Source organism: Dermacentor albipictus, chromosome 5 (assembly GCF_038994185.2).
Source record: "Dermacentor albipictus isolate Rhodes 1998 colony chromosome 5, USDA_Dalb.pri_finalv2, whole genome shotgun sequence".
NCBI lineage: Eukaryota > Metazoa > Arthropoda > Arachnida > Ixodida > Ixodidae > Dermacentor > Dermacentor albipictus.
Genome location: NC_091825.1, coordinates 153,399,261 through 153,419,489, shown reverse-complemented (window position 1 = coordinate 153,419,489; position 20,229 = coordinate 153,399,261). Strand labels below are relative to the sequence as shown.

General features: G+C 46.5%; 1 protein-coding gene across 4 annotated transcripts in view; it reads right to left on the bottom strand.

Moving 5' to 3' along the window:
• The window catches only part of siz (Brefeldin-resistant Arf-GEF family protein schizo), a 43,458-nt gene extending 23,278 nt beyond the window's left edge, over positions 1-20,180 (bottom strand). Inside the window, exons 1-3 of one of the 4 annotated variants that reach the window (XM_065432343.2) lie at positions 19,807-20,180; positions 13,879-14,055; positions 7,754-8,174 (exon numbers count right to left, since the gene is read on the bottom strand). In XM_065432343.2, the coding sequence (XP_065288415.1) occupies positions 7,754-8,174; positions 13,879-14,055; positions 19,807-20,036 (828 nt within the window). In that variant the 5' untranslated portion in view covers positions 20,037-20,180. Of the gene's footprint in view, positions 1-7,753; positions 8,175-13,878; positions 14,056-18,017; positions 18,179-18,320; positions 18,832-18,875; positions 19,159-19,806 lie in introns of those variants that run through there. The other 3 variants (XM_065432344.2, XM_065432342.2, XM_065432345.1) reach the window with 3 other exon arrangements.
• Positions 20,181-20,229: the final 49 nt, after the last annotated feature.

Sequence of the window (20,229 nt, the reverse complement as noted above, 5' to 3'; positions counted from 1 at the left end):
GGAATCGCAGAATAGTTCAATATATTGATAATTCGAAATAAAAAATATGACTATCTGAAGCTTATCTGAGATCTCTGCACATATCTCAGTTTTCCAGTACAGTAAAACCTCGTAGTTCCATTTTAAAAGTAGTAAAGTCAAATCCCCGACTCAGCGGCCATTGAACATAATGTGTTTTGTATCCTCATAAACCGTACCTGCTTACTGCGTACGTATCGGTTAACACGTAGTGTTCCCACTTTTCATCGCGCAAACACGGTAGTATGTCATCTCCACCGGGTGGCCTGGCAGAACAAGCCTCAGAGATCAGAATGGCCTCCAAGCGCCTTGTGCGTTTGTGTGTGAAGTCACATCAACATCAACATCATTTCGACGCTGTGCCAGAGAGCGTTCTGGGGTCGTGCAAGCAAGGACTCGCGTTATTGCCGAAGCTCGGGTTAAAAAAAAAACAGAAAAAAAAAAGCCGGGTGCTCAGCATAGAAGAAAAATTAAGACATTGTTCGTGCTATCGAACTTGACACGAGGAAGTCGGCACTGGCACGCGACATGGGTCTATTGCCGACTACGGTGTGTGGCATTTGGAATGGGAAGAAGTTGCTCGGCAGCGCTGCTTCGACCGCGAAGAGATGTCGGCTATGAGGTTCTACTTTTCGTCATCGTTGCCTCTGTTGTTGCCGAAGTATCGCCTAGCGACATGATGAGAACGACATGGGAAGTGACAGCACGGGTGACTCAGGCCCGATAGTGGCAGAAGCTGCGCGTTACGTCATCCTCACGTCATCCTCACGAGAACAGCGCCCCGCAATGAAAAAGGCGCCCGTGACTTCTGCAACGCTACTGCACCTGTGCACGAACAATATGCGACGCCAATGAGGAATGTGCCATGCGAGTGTTTTGCCGAGAAGAGAGGGCTGGCCGAAAAGCTGGCTTGCAGCTTCAGTAAGTTTGAGGCTGCGGTCGTCGCTGTAAGGTCGCCTCGGTATTAAACGAAAAAAAACCTTTTGTCGAGCCAAGTGAGTAAATACTGCATGTATATTTCCCCTTTCACCACACTCTCTACGAGTTCTGTTTTTGACAGGTAAGTAGGCGATCTCATGCTATTTTGGTTTAGCAGTACTACCGTTTAGTAAGTACTTTTTCCGAGCTCCGGCCAACTACGGTTTAAAGAGGTTTCACTGTATCGTGAACAGCCAGAACTTACGAATTTGCTTTAAGACGATGTCGCTGCACAAAAGTTGGCTTAATTTTTGCTCGCAAATATTGCCAGTCACTTACGTTGCAGAATGTTCTTTGCAACCCCAGCCCTAAAAGCCTGCATCGCCCTGAAAAGACCCCGGTGTGCCTTGCACATGTTGAAGTGCGTGTTGCACATTTTTATTCAGGAAAAGGTAGAAATAGACACACTGCAGAAGCGAACTATCCTGTATGAGTACGCGCTGTGTTGCGATCAGTGCACTTGTACTGCGAATTGCGCGTGAATGTGCTCAGCTGCGTGTCCAATACAATATGTGCCATTTAAACAGCTGATAGTCGTACGTGGGAAACAAGCCAAGCAAACGGTCGTGCCATGTTTCAAAATCGACTTTCTGTTGGAACCAGACATCCTCACTTCTTGACATTCTAAAATGTCCTCGCATCTCTTGCATGCCACTAAGCGTTCCGACACCTCGTGGGCTCGTATGTACTCTCTCTTCGTTCTGCGCCCTTCCCTTCCGGCCCCTATGTTGGTAACTGCCAACACTACCGACACGCTGCTTGTTTCGAAAGTGCCCTTCAGCTTTTCAGAACATTTCATGGCCATTCCCACTGACATATAACTGTGTGTGCATGAACGGAACGCATTCAATGTGGACATGCGCAAAGTGCAGATGTAACGTGTAGTAGTCTTGTTAAATTCGAAGTAATGTAAAGATCAGTCCAAATGGAAGTTGGGGTCGGATTATTTTGGGTACTCACAGAATCCTAAAATGCTGTTCGTGGAAAACTTTTGTCTATAAGAAGACAAACCATACAGTGCAATATCTCCATTTCAGCATCCCATTCGTGGCGTCACTCAGTGAACACGTGGAGTGTCGTTCATGCTTTCTTGTGGAACGCTATCAGACCTTTCGCATTCTTGAAGCAGAGTGGCGATCTGCACTTGCCGATAACGAACAGCCACAGTTTCCATGAGCCATCAATATGCGAAGAGCTAAATAGGAGCACCCTGCTAATTTTTCATCCATAGCATGTACTGCCTTTCAGATTCAATATCTTGTTTGACAGCATCTGTGAAAACATTGCCATTTAAAATTTGTCGGCATTAAAAATTTACGCCGACACGAAAAGTGATTGTGTACTTGAAGAGCACTTGCAGGGGTATGGCAAGGCACAGCGTGTTCGATATATCGAATATGCCGGTGGACGGCAGTTCAATGCCTGCATAGTACACTGGTATACCTTTGCATATGATATTCAAGGGGATTTTACAACTGTTTAATAAAGACGATAATTCAATACAGTAGAACCCCGCTGTTACGTTCCTCACTGCTGCGTTTTCCTGGCTGCTACGTCGTTTTCATCCGGTCCCGGCATAGCTTCCATAGGATCCAATGTATAAGGAACCCCGCTGTTACGTAGTAGCTGTGAAAACGTTCCCGCATGATGCGTCGCTACCCGAACCCGCCTGGGCTAAAGTAGGCAACGCGCTCCAACCGCCATTTTGGCTTTTGACGAGTTTTGACCGGGCTTGGCTATGGAACTGGCTGCAAGAAGCCGCACGCCAGTTCGAGAGGTCGCTACTAGGTGGCCATTCGTGAAAAATCCTCTCACTATCATCACTGTGATTACGGTCACCGCATGGTTTGTTGGACGGGTAAACTCATGGAGGAAGGAAACTCAGGAGAGGCCCTGACGTCACTCTTTGTGAAGCTATAGCTGAAGGGAAGCCGGAAGTTGGCGTTGCTCCGCCTATCGGGCCAGCTCTCCTCTCTTGTTTACATTTCTCGCGAAACCATGCCCCGCTGCGCTCAACCGGGCTGCTCGGACGCGCGCGCTCCGCAGCAATACTAAACAATCGTTACCACGTTAGCATGATTACGCCAAAGAGGGCAAAATTTCCCGCGGATATTCCTTTGTACGTTGCCATTGCCGTGGCGCGGTGATGACGAGGAGCATGAGCCGCATGATGCCAGGGAGTTGCCAAATCCTAGCTTTGGAGAAGCGGTCGCGGCTCTGGACCTCCTCCGCAGGTACGTCGCACCTCACAGCGACGCTGACAGTAATGCGGCCTTCCAGGCTATTGAGAAACGTGTGGTGATTTCTAGCGAGCGAAAGAAACGGCAAGCCACCATTCTAGACTTTTTTTCAAGTTCTAAGCGCACTCTGTGGAAATAAATTGTCTATAGTTGAAGCTGCATTTTTTTCATTCATTTTCGGAGCTTTCCTCACTGTTGCGTTTTCCCGGCTGTTACGTTTTTTTTCCTCGGTCCAGTGAAAAACGTATGAACGGGGTTTCACTGTATACCTGAGCTTGATATATCCGGGGTACATTATAAAATTGCATAGTTAAGTGCAAGAGGTGCAATACCATACACTTGTTTCCTGTTCTCTGCAGGAGAATACTGTGCGAGAGTCACCCCATTACAATTAATACAGCAGGATTCAGTATAATTTTTTACTTCTCACTTTCGCTTTTTTTTTCTTATCATGCTTGGCAGCTTATGCATCATAATGAAACACTAAGCACAAGCCAAATACAAGACTGTGGTGCACGAATAGTGCTGTGTGAATAACGCATTGCACCATTTTCTCAGCCATCATGTTCTGTGCAGCCATTTACACGATGCCTCACTATTCCAATACAAATGACATCAAAACATTGTTTCTAGCAAATTGGCCCTTAGACAAAGAGGACAATAAATGTGAGAACTTAGATGTTTCTATATTTCAGTTTTCGTGAATGTGAAGAGGGCACCAATTCACAGAACTCTTGCATATGATCCCCCCAAAAAACAAAGAAACTTCATAGCATTCTCTGGCAGAATACGGACAAGTCACCCTATAATGTTGCCACATATAACGATGTATCTGTTATAACGATAAGTCGACTTAGGGGTAGCCACTTTTGCATTAGGGCCATAAGGAAAAATACCATATACAGACAAATCTCAATAATTCGAACTCGAAGGGGTTCAAAAATTAGTTTGAATTAAAAGAAGGACTTGCTCTTGAAGTATTCGTGCACCTAGCTGGATGCACGAATGGTGCGAGCCGTGAAATATCACAGCACGCAAGCACACAGAGATTGAGGACCACAAAACTGCCCAAGCTGGCCAACACTTACTTCCCAATACTGCCAGAAAACAAAAGTTCAAGGAACAGTCTAAGCTGGCACTGGCGTGAAGACTGTCGAAGGTGAGGAAGTTACGAGGGAGTTAATAGGGAGGGCAAGGGGAGCATAATTGCGAGCAAGGGCGAGAGAGATGCAAATTTGCTTTCCTGCCAGCTTGCTGGATGACGCTAATTACCTCTGCCACCTACTTTCCCCTGAAGCAGTGGATTTGCAGAGGCCAGACTGGGCCCCCACTGCTGCTTCCCTCTGCATGCTCACATGTTTTTTCCTTCGTCTGCCGACAGATCGGCGCTATGTTTACGTTCCTCGTCTTGCATTATTAATGTGACTCATGTCTTATCAAGATGAAGTTGTTGCCACTGATCATAATCACATTGGTGTACGCCCTTCTGTTGGGGCGTCGCCACGTTTAAAAGACAATGAGAATGAGGTACTGGGTGTCGCCTTGACGTCCTTGTATTCAAGGTGTCTCTCGTACAGAATTGGATAGGGTGCACTGTCTTCAACAGCCTTTCCATCAGGCGTTAAAATGAAGCGTCTAAACGCATCATTGTAAAAGAAAACAAGCGCGAACGAGAGCAACTAAGCCAACCAAAACAACAGCGAGTGAAAGTTGACACAAGCAGACGACAGTGCGAAACAAGCAGTCCGGCTGAACCAGACATGAGTACTAATAATGCGGTCGGGCGTGTCCGCATAATACCAATTTCCCAAGCTTACATCAGTGTAAGGGCCACTCTTGCAGCTCGCTTGCCTCTACAGCAAGCCCCGAAAAATCAGTCCAGGTTTGAATCCCACCGTGCGCATTTTGCTGCTAGTGTGGCTGGGGCATTATGGTGCGAAACAGAAACGGTGACCTTGCCATTTGAGACAGGATGAAATTTCCGCCATGTTTTTTTTTTCTTTTCTTTTCTTTTTCACGCACGGTGTTGAGGGGTCTCTCCTAAGCCCTTCCTCTATGACGAGGTCAGAGCAATGCTGGTCGGCGGCACCGCCGCATGATTTAGCACGCTGTTGAGAGCATTGCCGGAACGCAGTATGTTTAAATTAACCGTTGCAAATGCTTGTGCGTTAAAATTACCGGGTGTTCTTGCCCATTGAAATATGCATACCTTTGATGGGACCATAACATCAGTTCGAATAAACTGGATGTTTGATTTAAGCGTGTTCAAATTAATGAGATTAGACTGAATAACAATAGATTACTAAGTACATATCAGATATAACAATCAAAACTATGCTTCTAGAAGGCGTTTTCTATGCAGAATAATGGTGACACTGCATTGCTAAGTTCCCCTTACACAAGCAATGCTGAGACAGGGCCAAGAGTTTGCCAACGTGAGTTCGTATCTGCCGCCATTATCGGACAGCTTATCCCGCCCAGGCACCAAGTTGAAAAGCCATGGAGAGCACCACGAGTTGGCACAGCGTGCCACAACATGGCGCCAGCTGCTTTGCGTCCACATCAACAATCATGCTCTGCATGTCCAAAGAACAGAAGAGAAAGAAAAAAGTGAAAAGCAGACCTGCACACACCTTTGCTACAATCTCTCTCTCTCAGCGAATGCAGAAATATGTGACGGAAGCTGCAAATTTTGCAAGACTCAAGAAAGTACGAGCTTGCGCAGTCAATGATATTGAAGATCCTGAAAACCGGGATCTTTGCAATCATGAAGGCTGGAAAAAGTGGCCATGCAGATCAATGAAAAAGGAGGACTTTATGCACCAGAGTGGAACCCTCCATGGGTGAAACCAACCCGGTGGAAGCCACTGACATTTCCGACCTCTGGGAGCACGTCGCTACTGAAGAAGAAACAGGTGGTGCTTCAATGGAGGAGCTTCTAACTGCAGATAGTGTGGCCTTGTTCTGCGAAGAGATCTCCGAAGAGGCAATTATTGTAACAACAGATGGTGACATTGTGCGACTGAGGCGACGACAGCAGCGGCAGCGACGAAAAGATTAACAATGGCCCGTCTTTGACACCAACCCCAATGTTCACGCAAAGTGCACTGTCGTTGATCAAGTTGTTCATTGATTTACTGCCAGTGTTTGCACAGCAGTTGGACGCGATGACACAGTGGTTGTGAATCTGAAACTTCCGCGAAGGCAAATGCAGATTCCTGACCATTTCAATACGGCTAATGCTTGACATGTTGTTTAGAGATACAAATAGAAGTTTTATTTTTCACAGCCTACTTTTTACATCTAATTTTTAGCGGAAATGGCAAATTTGGTTTCAGAGCTATGAAGGTATGATGGCACCCTTTCTTTAAATGGTGATAATGATCGGATTTTTCCTTCTTAATATCGTTATGAGTGGACTGTGCCGCACATACGTACAAATGTGGAAATGTGTAGATACTTGCAACCAATGTTGTGAGCTGACTTATCCTCTAACATGAAAAGCCTGATAATATGCATCCTTCGCACTATTTCTTTTTTAATAGAGTCATATAAACCACACATGCCAAGTTTTGTTAGCTCCCATGAATAAACAGTTAAATAAGATGTCCATCCTTTTCTAAACATAAATTAAATCTGCAACATATATTCGCTGCTGACAGGCAGGATAGAAGAATTGAGCTCTATTAGCTGTGCCCCATTATCTTTACTGGTGAAACAACACCCCGCTTTTACAAAAGTGAAACATTAAGCTTTTGCAGGAGCACTGTCAAGGCAATTCAGGGGGATGTTCTCTGGAACACTGCTATTAATATTCCGCTGCTTTTAAGAATGAGCACTTGTCAAAAAAGCTCAGCACTTGTCCTGACAGCTGCTGTATACTCAAAATGCCTCTGAAGTTTTAGCAACCACACTCCTAATACTGTTATTCATGCATGACAATGTTGTGCTATTCATCTAGCATGACACTGTGTAATGCATATTTTGCACAGCAAAGCATTAAGTTGACCATGGTGCTATGCTGGAAAATAATGAATGAGTGTGTACTGTCAGTTCAGCTCACATAGGCACCTAGGTCAACATTTTTCCCATAGAAATTACCGCGCAACTACCATGGAGCTGGCAGCTATCAGAAAAGACCTTTCACCTCATCTAGTGCTCAGGAAGCAAACACTTAAACCCTTTGCTTCAATTACTGTGCACCAGAACTCAAATAATCTGATGAAATTATGGCCAATCTGCACTTTAACAAGCAGAGCAGGGCTGCATGCTGGCTGAAGCACCTAATTAGTCTAACCAAAAGGCACCATAGTTCTCTCATCTACCTACTGTAAAATACATTATCCAAATGTTTCTGGTGAAACCCATTGTTTAATGGCACAGAAGTCAAATGAAGCCTCCAGTAGAAAAACAATACTTGCTGTTACAAACGCGTAATCAACTTTTCGCAGGCCCGAGTACAGTCTACAGTGCTACAACAGAAGACACTAACCCCAAAACGTCATTTCAAGACTTACCGTGCTGCTATGCTTCCAGCTTTCCTTTGAGCTGGCAGCAGTTGTGGTGGTGGTGCCAGGAATGGAGGAAGATCGCCGGGGCACCTGCGGGGGCACCCGCCTGCTGGCAGCTGCAGCCGCCGCTGCCGCTTCGGCCAAGGCCCCTTTAGTGGGCGTGCGATGGTGGGCAGGCCATGGCAGGGCACCCTCGGAGGACGGTGGACTGGCACCGGAGGGGGCGAGCAGGTCCAGTGCATGGATGCGCCGCGAAAGTCTACGTTCGCCCTTGGATGCACTGGCCAAGTCCAGGAAGCGCTTCTGCATGCAGTGGCTGCGGAAGGCTCGCTGGATGGTCAGTGCCGCCGTGCGTGCCCGCACGCCCCCATATTTGCGCTCCAACATCTCAACCTGCTTGTCCAGAAGGTCCTGCGACAACTCATACCTGCACCCAGAAAAGAGAAAGTAGGGAGTAGAGTGCATCCTTTAACCCTTTAATGCCCAATGCATCATATATGCTACGCTGAGTTTGATGCCTCAAAATGCTGAACGAAGTGCAGGAAACCTAATCCAAAGCCCATAATTGTGTATTTAATATGCTGGGGTGAAGTTTTTGCTGCAGACAGTGTTACAAATCATTTACTAATTAATTAATTAGCACAGTAATTAAGTTGTACCAGAAAAAAACATTTCTTTTTGTTTTTTCTACTAATGTAATCTCCATCGCTAGAAATAAATGTCAACAATTTGTTCCAATTTTCCTTCATGTCTGGAACTGAGTTTGGACATTACAGCACAACCTGCAAAAGTAGTCAGGCTACACATAGAGAACAGCGTTGCCTTTTCATTTTGTGTGGGAAGCAGGGATCCTTATATTTACCAAGAATGAAACAGAGGAAAAGGACAACAAAGAAGGAAGAGTATGTGGGTCACAACTTTGGAAAATACACACATTATGCACAAGTGAGCTTGCATTTCTTGTCCACCTAATCCACTGTGTCATCCACTCTCAAAGGCAGAACATGCACTTGCTGAAGTCATCAGCTAGCAGCAGTAAACCTACACTGCATTGAAAGTAACATGGGCACAGACTCAGTTTTGAGGAGAATGGTATCATTGAATATGTACTGGAATATTCACATACGAGTGTTCGTTGGGGCCTTTTACACAACAATAAGAGCGCAAGCACGCCATCTGTGCTGAAGAAGTCAGCCCCGCTATAAGCAAGGCTTCCCACTTTAGATGTAGGCGACTGACTTGATATGAAAGAAACAAGAATTAAAAAAAAGAATGACAAGAAAAAAAAACTGATAATCTTTTCCACGCAAGGCTCGTTATCTTATAATCCAGCTTGGTGGCGTGACTTTGTACCGACGGCGACTGGTGTAGTTGCAGACGATTACGAGAGATGGCATGAGTGTTGCACTGCTAATGCCACCTAATGGCGGGGTCACTCAGGCACAGGAAGGAGTAGCCTGTTCTTCGTTGGCTTAGGATCAGCAAGCAGTGCGGACATTGCGCGCGTGCACCTACATGCTTTGCGGGACCGTCCCAAGAAAGGCTTCGGAGCGGGGACCGTGATCGACGAACTCAATCCTTCGAACACAACACCGTTCGCATGACTGTACACACAAATGATTAGGTGTCCGGCACAAGAGCGAACATATTTGCTCTCTCTCTCCTGTCGCAGTGAGTTGAACTTCCTAGATTCTTCAGCGCCCTTTGAACATTGGTAGTGATTCGGCTGCTAGTGTATAAAAGGCGCAATAATTGCCCTTGTGATTGTCTGCGCTACTGTGTTGTCATTCCTTTGTCCTAACAGCACATTTGAGAGCCCACAAGCTGTTCAGGCATCTTATGCATTTCTTTCATTCATTTTCTTTATACCATCACACTAAAAATAGGCTATTAGTTGTCAGACAGTGTTAATGTTGCTTGCCTTCTTTGTTCCATTTTGGTGCTGCTTATATTATCATTGAAAGGCCCCTCACCAGGTTTGGCCATTTTAAACAGACAAGCACAGGATATACAATCCGCGCTGATGATCATGCCTGCAAATTATTACACCACTGTGCGCCGTGAGAACAGCTGAAATTTCTAATCAATCGGTGTACGCCCTTCTTGAGGGAGCCCCACTCCCAGCCAATGATTCGAGGTCAGATGCACAAATGTGCCTACAAAATTCACAGTGCTGAAGTGTCACTCACTGTGACACGCAGCTTCGAGAATTATCCAAGGCTACAGCAGTTACTTGTTTGATCCGTTGCTTCACTAGACAATTTAAGGTAATGAGAAATAAAAAGTTTGGCAGCCCGTTACACTTGCGTAACACACAGTAAGGCAAAAGCCTGCTGCACACATGGTAATGCATTGAGTTATACGGTCGGAGGGATCAGACTTCTTGCAAGGCATAACGAGCTTCAGCCTCCTCTCTATGTTGCCGTCTTGCATTGTTGTGTTGCTGCTTTCGCAGTCTGGCTCGTTTTCGGCTCGTTTTTTATGCTTAGCTGCGGCTTCACGCACTCGCATAGCGGGGTCAGACTCATGCAGTTTCTCTTCGACTTTAAGTTGCATCCTCTCAGCAGGAGAAAGCAGCACTCGCAGTCGAACGCCTTGCTACTACCGCTTCGCACGTCGCACCTCGTTCATCGCTTGGCGAGCATCCTCATCCGTAGGGTACTTCTGAAGAGGGGGTTTGAAACTCTTTATTGATGGTTCGGATGTTTGTTTTGAGCTAGTTCTTTATTGTTGTTGTATGGGTGATTTCAGTGAATGTATGCACTGTTCGCTTCATTTTGCTGAGAGCTTGTAGCCTCTGGCTTAAAGGGGTGTGAGCCAATGCATCTTTGCTTGCCGAAGGGAGTACGAGCCATTGCTGATGATGATAGTATTGTACCACTTGACTAGACGTCGAATTTTTTTAGGTATGAGCCATTGTAACGAGCCACTTAAGGCTTTTGCCTTAATACCTACAAACCGAATGTCTGCACGTCTTCGTTTTACTTCACGCTGTACTTCTGCAGCAAGAGGAAGTACTTCTGTTTTGTCTGCTTATTCCCGCATGGTGTAGTTGTGTGAGCAGAAAACAAAACCATGTACCAATGTGCGTGCACAGAGGGATCCAATTCAGTGTAGTACAGAAGCGGCCAGACAACGACGCAGATGATCTGATGCACGAAGTGCACCGTGAAGCGAAAACAAAAGAGGGGGGGGGGACGGTAAGGAGGAAGAAGAAGACGTATATGCGTATACGCGACGTGATCCTTCGACTTCAGTATGGGAGAACGCAGGAATTCGCGACCCTTCAAATGGTTTTATCTCTGCTATTAATGAACCAATTTGTAAAAGTCTTCTGATAGAACACTCTCTATAGGACAAGTAAGAACTTCCAGTGGATAACCAACATTTTCCATGGGGCTTTTAACCAACTAGAATCCATACACCTCACTCAATTTTGAGCAACCTTCACTTTGCTATTGCTCTAAGGTTAGGCTTTGTATGTGACCACACCTGTTTGATACAATGGTGCTATAGTCCGAGCTAGCTCTGAAGATGGCCATATGGCCCAAGCCTAAGCAGAGCACTACCAAGAACACATGAAAGAGCAAAGAGCAGACGTCTCAATCTACACTGGGGCCCCAAGCCTTCACTGCTACATTCAAAAAGTTTGAAAACATCTGCCTGAGGCAAGTTTCGAGTATAGCTCAATACTTAAGACAACCTAAAGCAACATGTTTAACCACAATTATAAGAAGCCAACAAACATTGACACCAAGGACAAGATAGGGAAAATTACTTGTACCTACTAAATGAATTAATGAAATCATAAATTAATGGAATTGAAAGTGGATGAAAAAACAACTTGCCACAGGTGAGGAACGATCCCATGTCTTTGCATTACGCGTGCAATGCTCTACCAATTGGGCTACCGCAACGATGTTTCCCCATCCACTTTCTTGGGTATTTATGTTTTCTACTAGAATCCTGGGACGCGTGACTCGCGACGCCTGCGGCAGAAAAGATGTTCCACATCTGCCGCCAAGGTTTGCGAGTGGTGGCGCTGGCTAACACTCCCATGGTTATTTCCTATGATATCTTCCATGTCACGTGGAATCATCACGCCACACAAAGCACACTTGCAGTAGCAGGTGCAGTAAATGTTTCAGCTGCTACTTTTGTTGATAAACTCAATTACACAGTGCAAAATTAATGCTTGCAGTACGCCCACCTATCAAGAGAGAGAGAGAGAAACTTTATTGTGATTCTAAAGATTTGAAGGAGGGGTGGTCGGAGCCTCTCAGTCCAGGGCCCCACTGGCCTCTGCCGCCTGCCTGACCTGGCTAATTAAGGACTTTTGTCCTGCCAGATCGGAGCGGACGAGCTGTGCCTCCCACTGCTCCATTGTCCTACTGGTGTTTGGCCTATGAGGGTGCTTAGTGCACTCCCAGGTTATGTGCATTAGGGTAGGTATGCCACCGCACCAAGGACAGTTGGCCCTATAACGAGTGGGATACATGGCGTTTAGCAATTTTAAATGGGGGAACACCCCGGTCTGTATTTTACGCCAATCGGCGGCCTCTTCCCCGTTAAGTTGTGGGTGAGGCGGCGGGTATTTTCTTCGGACTCCACGCTGATGAGCAAGGATGTCTTTGGCATTTAAATTGGTGGAATTTTGTGATGGGTAGTGCGGGTGGTTGGGGTTAGAAGAGGACGCCGTCGCTCGGTTAGTGAACCCTCGAGCTAACGCGTTAGCCTTTTCGTTCCCCTGTACCCCCGCGTGGCCCGGGCACCAGAGTAGGCGATGATGGTGGTTGAAGGATTTCGGGATTATCGCGAGGCTAGCCGCAGTCACGTGCCCCTTGAGAAACATGCGACATGTCTCCTGGGAGTCCGTGACCACGACCGAGTCCCTTTGCGAACGCTCCGCGTGAGCGAGTGCGATCGCCACTGCTAATATTTCAGCCGAGGCTGGGGATCCCGCCGTGGCCGACGCGGTAATTTGCTGTTGGCTGACAGCGTTCACGACTGCCAGGGCGTACCTCCTTTGGTAGCGCTGCCCGGTCGTGTCTGCATACAGAGCTGCGTCCGTGTAGTACGTGTTGTACCTATGGTTGTTAGAGTAGGCTGATTGAATGTGTTGTGCACGTGCTTTGCGCCTTTCTTTGTTGTACTCTGGATGCATATTCTTTGGAATTGGGGCTACTGTAATTTTGGATCTCATCGAAGGAGGGAGAGGTACGGCCTGCTCTGTGAGATAAATGGGGTATGCTGGGATATTGAGTCTAGCCAATATTGCCCTACCAGTTTTTGTGAAGCTGAGGCGCTCCCTCTGTCGCATCAGGGTGACTTGCCTCAGTTCGTCGAAAGTATTGTGCACTCCCAAAGCTAACATGCGCTCCGTTGAAGTACATTTAGGCAGGCCCAGAGCAGCTTTGAAAGCGGTTCGAATTATTGTGTCAGCCTGCTTTTCCTCCTCCCTGTTCAGGATTTGGTACGGTAAGCCATAGGTTATTCGACTAACCACTAAGGCCTGTACGAGCCTTAGGGTATCGTCTTCTCGCATTCCCGCTTTTCGATACGTCACGCGACGTATCATTTGGGCTATGTTGTTGGCTGTGGATTTGAGGGTCTTGAGTGTCTGTAGTGCTCTCCCGTCGCTCTGAAGCCACAAACCCAGGACTCGCATCGTGGGTACCTATCGGACTGATTGGCCCTCAACCACGATGTTAATCGATCCTCTGGATTTGTAGCCTTTCGCGTGTATCCGGATAATCTCAGATTTTTCGGGTGCGCACTTCAGGCCACTCCATCTAGAAAATTTCTCCACCGCTAATACTGCACTTTGGAGCGTATATTCCTTATAAAAGTTTTACTTATCCATGCACTTTCGTTAATTTTGCCTATCAGTGCAAACTTGCAGTGGTACTCTGTATGATCAAGAATACATCGCAGAAAAAAAAAATGGTAGCTGGAAAAGTCTGAATGCATTCATCTTGAAACAAAGTTTGTAGTAACGCGTCCGGTACTGCTGTTTTGTCTGTCCTTGCTTTTATGATCCCATTTTTTCCTGTATTACTTTCATTTTTTCAGGAAAAAAATATGATGAATGTTATGAGACCTCCCAAAAAGAAGCAAGGAACCATACTCACTGGTTGGAGTGCAGTCGTGACCGTTTGAGAGCCTCATCGTCAAGGCGCCGCAGTGGGGGTGCTTTGCGGGGCGGTGTACTGCCACGGGTGGAGAGACCCCCCTGGTCAGCCCCATCGACACCATCCTCAGGCCGAGCCTGCTTCTGGGGAGGACCTGGCCGCAGCTCAGGCGGCTGGCTACAACACCACAGCACAAATCGGAGAAAATTGTTACTCCAAAAACCCCAGAAACTGACAGTACCAGTAAAATGACAAAGAACCTCATGGCAGTGAATTAAGCAGCCATGAACGAGAGAGTTGACACAAAATCCCCAAATTTGCTATTGAGAAAGAAGCAGCTGTGAATGAGAGTTGACACAAAATCCCCTAATTTGCTTTTGAGCAGTACAGTAAAGCCTTAACAACATAGTGTCAACTCACACAGTAAACGGCCGCTAAAACATAAAAAACAATCACTAGAAATGTCCAACTCGATTGCAATATCCCGCAAAATACAACCAATCATGGCCCAACTTGTGCGTCTGTTGCAAATGCAACAGACACACAAGGGGTAAGACAAGCATAAGTGCTAACTTCCAACTAAATTTCATCAGTAAGAAAAGTTCGATCATGGAACATCAACCAGCCTGATCTGTTACATTGCTAAACTAAGTATGCACCAGCAAAGTGAAAGAACTGATTTTGCATAGGTGAGCAGCATTCACACGCATTATGTGACAATCGCTAGCATCAGTGCACTTTTTCAATCAGACTCATTAGCTACAACTTTGGCCCCTAAGGACAGTTTTTGTTGTCTAAAGACGGATTACATGATGAGCACACAGTGCAAAGGTACCATAAGGTTCAGAAGACTGACTAATACAAATGAGAGCCATTGCCATTGAGCTTCACTAAGACAAAGGTATGGATGGTGCGGATAACTTAACCAAGAGTGATGAAAATATGCAATCGAACATGCCACTTACAGCTAGTCATTCACTGGAATGCACATGGTGGTGTTTCATGGCATGTACGAGTCACTTGATTACATGGAGCAGATAGCTTGTTAAAAATCATGCTTCCACCTTCATCTCGTCAAAAAGTGACCCAGATCCTCTTGAAATCGCTGCTTATGTATATTACACTCAATACCATTAATAGGATGAAAGGGTCAAGCCATCAGTTTACGGTTAAGCCTTACTCACATGAAACCACTGATACTGGATGGTGACTGTTCAGAAAGCAAGTCATCCTTCAAGATATAGACTTCCCAAAAAAGTATGTCAGTATTACCTTCACATTAGTAAAGCATGCAGTATAACTCAGATTTGACAAGTGCCTTCTTGGTATTCATTTTGTGGAATATGTTGTGAAAGACATGCGCGAATTGAATATTTCGTGCTGTAAAGAACAAAACTGCAGCACAAGAAAAGGACACTGCTGAGACCTTTACTCCTATAACCCCTTTCATAGAAGTTGAGGTTCTGATAACACCACTGCTGCCCTAAGAATAAGGATGAAACACTGAGGTTTCTGAAGCTCTTGCACTATCCATAACTTGAGTATGTTTTATCAGAGAGTAAGTTCCTGAAAAAGTATTGGTCCTAATAAAAACTGGCCACAGTTTGAGCCTTTCGTAATAATGAGGGTCACTATGTGGCATAACTGTGAACACTGTACAACACCACATGCCTAATTAGTGACAGCGAGATCTTGTTCACCTCACGTGAACATAAATGTGTACATCCATTAAAATATTCCCATTTCAATAAAGACCGCACTATCACAAACCATGACAAGGACAATATTTGTTGGAGTACTATCGCAACAGCTGTAGCTTCAGCTGTATTGGAGAGAATAAGTAACAAAGAACACACAGCACTGCAATGGATAAGACAGCAGTTGTCAACAAAACCAGCTGACAGAAAAGAATGTTTGTATACTCAGTTTGGTTTGCCCTTACCCTTAAGAGAAAATGCTCAAAAAAAAAATTCTTTAATATTTGTTTTAGAGATTTCAAAACCCACTCACTTACAGAGAATTTTAAGCAGATTTCAAATATGTCATTAGTTTCTGTGTAGCTGCTGTAGTTCTTCAGTTAATTCCTACACAATGGCAGAATAGAGTGATTTTGCAGGCACTTTACCGTGCAATACATTTTTGCAAAACGCTTTGAGCTGTAGCTTATTTAGCTCTTTGTAGACCGCAAAGTGCCAATATCTATTCAAACAGCATGTAAAATTACTGGAAGTATAAAAAAAAAAATTAGGACACTTCAACAAATTTTTTTCACAATCACATGAAATTAACCTTGTACACTTACAGTTGTCTTATACTAACGAAATTCGGCATACATACTCTTGAAGATATGTACAGTGCTATTATCTATTTGAAATTGCAATATCTACAAACAGTAAGTTGCAAAAGTACATGGTTATATTTCAGAGAATTCAGAAAAAAGAATTACTTGAAATGTTCCAACTTTTTTTGCATAGTTTCAGTAATTGTACAAACTGCTTGGCTAGATATCGGCACTTTGCGATTTACAAAGAGCTAAACAAGCTACAACATGATGCTTTTTGTGAAATTTATTACATAAAAGAGTGCTCATAAAGATTTCTATATTTTGCCATTGCGCATCACCATAACTCAAAAACTATAACAGCTACACGAAAAGTAGTGCCATATTTGAAATCTTCATAGAAAACTCTACACTTGATGAAATATTGAAACCTCTAGTACAAGTAATAAAAAAAAGTTGTTTTGAAAAGCATCTCCTCTTAAAACGGGTTTTAACTGGTGCTAGCCCAGTAAAATGCAGATGTTAATGAAATTTAAGCTGAAATATTTCAGCCATCTGCTGTTTGCTACCTTGTACAATTAAACTGGAGTACTTATGAAAAAAAGCAAACAGGCCAAGTGTGAAATAGGTACCATCAAACCAATTACAAACACTTTAATATATTCCCTATAAAAAGCATTGGTGCACTATTACAAGATCCTGTGGTCAGATGATAAACCAAACTATTGCTAATGCAACAAATATGCATTTAAAGAGGGCCTCAAATGGTTTCAAAGACAGCAATTCTCTGGATGCAATAATGGTGCTTTTGAAGTGCGACTTCTGCAAAAGCTGGAACAAAACGTGCAAACTGGATGTGCATGTGTTCAGGGAGAATTTTCAGATATAGTGACATACTGGTCGCCAGTTGCCAAGTTTCATTTCTGATGCTCAGTTTTTTTCATCAAAAATGTACAATTTACAAGGGAGCAGCAATACAGGCAGTTTGGACATTGAACACTTTGTGGGAACCGCAAAACTTCTTAATCTGTTTGGTGTGTAGTTCCAAATGCACTTATTTACAACTCATTATACAAAAATGAACAATTTTAGTGTGCAGTCTTGACTAACACCATTACTTTTGTATGCCGCATCAATGGAAGTCGGTGTTGCGTCCTACTGCACTAGCATGAGATCAAGCCCAACTGTCACGAACACGAGTTCATACACTGTGTCCATTAATAACGTCATACTTGGAACACTACTGTAAATGAGACATACCTAATGAATAATACAGTGCTAACGAATTCATGCTTCTCGTCTACCTCGTTTAACTAGCAAATACCTCAAGCAATGAAAAATCTGTGGCACGGTCCGCCAACACGTTCAGTGGCACGCTACCAAGCGAAATTGCCCCGTTTTAGTTTAAACATGTAAACAGAAAACACGCGAATGAGGGCACTTGAAATGCATCAATGAGCAGAAACATGAGCAGCCATGCATGCAGTTTTACACTGCCTGCAGTGCACCGATGAGTTTTGGAGTTGCAAAACTGCCGATGGAGAGACCTGTTCACTCAGCAACGATCGATGTAAGCGGTAAACTGTAACTGCTCGAGTACGCGTGAATAGTGCGACCTATATCAACTTGAGAGCAACGGCAGCGTTGTGCGTGTACAAGGAAGGCAGTTATTTCGCTCCTTCAGCGCTTGGCACACGGAGCGTCGCGTTGGCAGAGATCAGCAGTTTCGTTTTATCTCGGACCGGTTGTCGGTTAATACGCGGCGCGTTCCCTTTTCAGTGGCGCGCTGTATGTGTGCCCGACCACTGGACAGGCCGGAGCGCTTCAGAGTCCGAGCTCCCCCCTATGGGCGGCTCACCGGTCGACCGCGGGATAGCGGCGGAAGGACGGGCGGTCGCGGCAGACCCGCAGCGCCGAGCCGGGCCCCGCCAGGCCCGCCTGGAGGGCCAGGCAGCGCCACAGCAACAGCAGCTCGTCGCAGCGGCTCGCGGGGGGCATCCACATTGCGAGGGCGGCCACATGGCGCGCACGGGCCCGCGCACCCGCCACGCGCTAGAGCTAACCACGAACGCCGAGCTGGCCGACGGCCGTTTCCTCATGATTTCCCCCCGAGTAGGAGCGCGCAATGGCGACCGCGATCTGGGTCAGGCGGCCAGCCTACCTGTGCTGGGTGACGCGCAGCACGGCGCGGCCGTACGGGCTGAACGGGTGCAGGAATGCCCGCGGACCGCGGTCCCGAGTGAACACTGCCTCCTGACAGACGAGCGGGGGCTCGCCGACGCCGAACATGACGGCCGCCCACCGCTGCTCCCGCTGTCGCTGCACCACCACCACCAGCCGCCGCCGTCGTTCGGAGTCCTCTCTAGCGTCCTTGGCGTCCGCAGCGCCCTCTGCGCTCCGCGACGCCCGAGAGGCCATGAGAGGCAGTGCGCCTGCGGCTACGCCTGGCAGCTCCCGGCTACGCACGACCACCACCGCGGGGTGCGCCCGTCCACCCAGGCAACAACGCATAAACGAAGCGTCATGCTGCAGGTAGCGATCTCCATTGCTTGGCTCCGCCGAGAGCCGCGGCCACCCACACGCGCGCGATACCCGTTATTCCGGGAGCCGTTATCGCGCGGCGCCTCAGTTTGACGTCTTGTTCCGAGCGGCGGCGACGCTTTGAGGAAAACGCGTGCGGCGCGGTCAGTCGGATAAATGAAAGCGCTCCCCTCACCTCTGCCCTCTCCTAATCGAGCCTTGAAGCGCGCTCGCCGCCGCAAGACAGCTGTCGCGTGCCGCCGGCCACTCCTCCTCGCCGCCGTCGCAACATGCACCTGCTCTCGGACAGCTGCATGCCGTCAACAGCGGTCTCCTTGGCGGCACGCCGCCGCCACCCGAAAAACGCCCAGCGGGCAGTCGCTCACGATTTAAAAGCCCTCCAGCAGGTACACGCAGACACATAATGGTCGGGACTCCAAAAGGCTTTGCAGGACATCGTGAAATCACTCGCGTCAGCTGAGCAGTGCGACATGATGCGCTTCTCCACCTACTCTGCGCATATCAGATGACACCCTCACGGAGCAGCTGCTGCGCCGTCGCGCATCGCATTCCTTTCTGAAGTCTGTTGGACCTGATGCACAAAGCATATCAACCGTGCAGCCCTTCAGCACAAACGTCAATTCTCGACATGATCGTTTCCAGACGTGGAATTTGCTCACCTTTGGCGAACGGAAATGCAATAACCAAGCTTAATGCAATTAGGAGACTGCTTCGTGAGCTTATGTAGTCTCCCATTCAAGATTCAATTAGGAGGGGTTTCCTTCCACGCATGGTGATGGCAAGGCGCCAATCAGATTTTGTCTTCGCAAGTTTTAAACAGTGCGAGGGCAAGCACACTGGACAGAACTTCTACAAGCATATTTCAACCTTACAGAACCTACAAGATATGAAAAATGTATGATCGTAAACTGTTAGGCCTACGGTGTAGGTCAGGTAAACAGTACTTTCCATGCACATGTTTTTTGCCACTTCGGGCATGCATTTCAAGTCGCGTCTGCTACACGATCATTTGCGGGCGTAGAGCTCGTAAAAATTCAGGAACGATTGCAACCGTTATTCACAACAGAACGTTTGTTGAAAGACGATATATAACAAATCTTTGTCACCTTTCATGCTCGAGCGCCTCCAGGTTGGCGTATCCAAGCTGCGCACAAATGTCGTTTATGTCGCATAACAACGCTGCTTTTTCCTGCTGAAGTAAGTGCACTCTGTTCTGCAACTCCTGTATCCTCAAGCAATCGGCCTCGATGAGCTTGTCTTTCTCCGCTGCGCTCTCTCGGAGCTTGCGCAGACGTTCATCAAGGTCTAGTTGTGGACAGCTTACACCTTCGGTCATAGTGAAGGACGGAGAGCGGCCCCATCACTTTTTTGGTAAAGTCATAATGCAAACATCACACACACATTAATCCGTGGCGTGTAGCCGCTCCACTGAGCTCACGAGTCAAACAGGCAAATGAACTCGCGCACGACGAATCAACTACTTTCGCTCAATCAGCATCGGACATGTATCCGTTGTTCTGTCAGTTTCG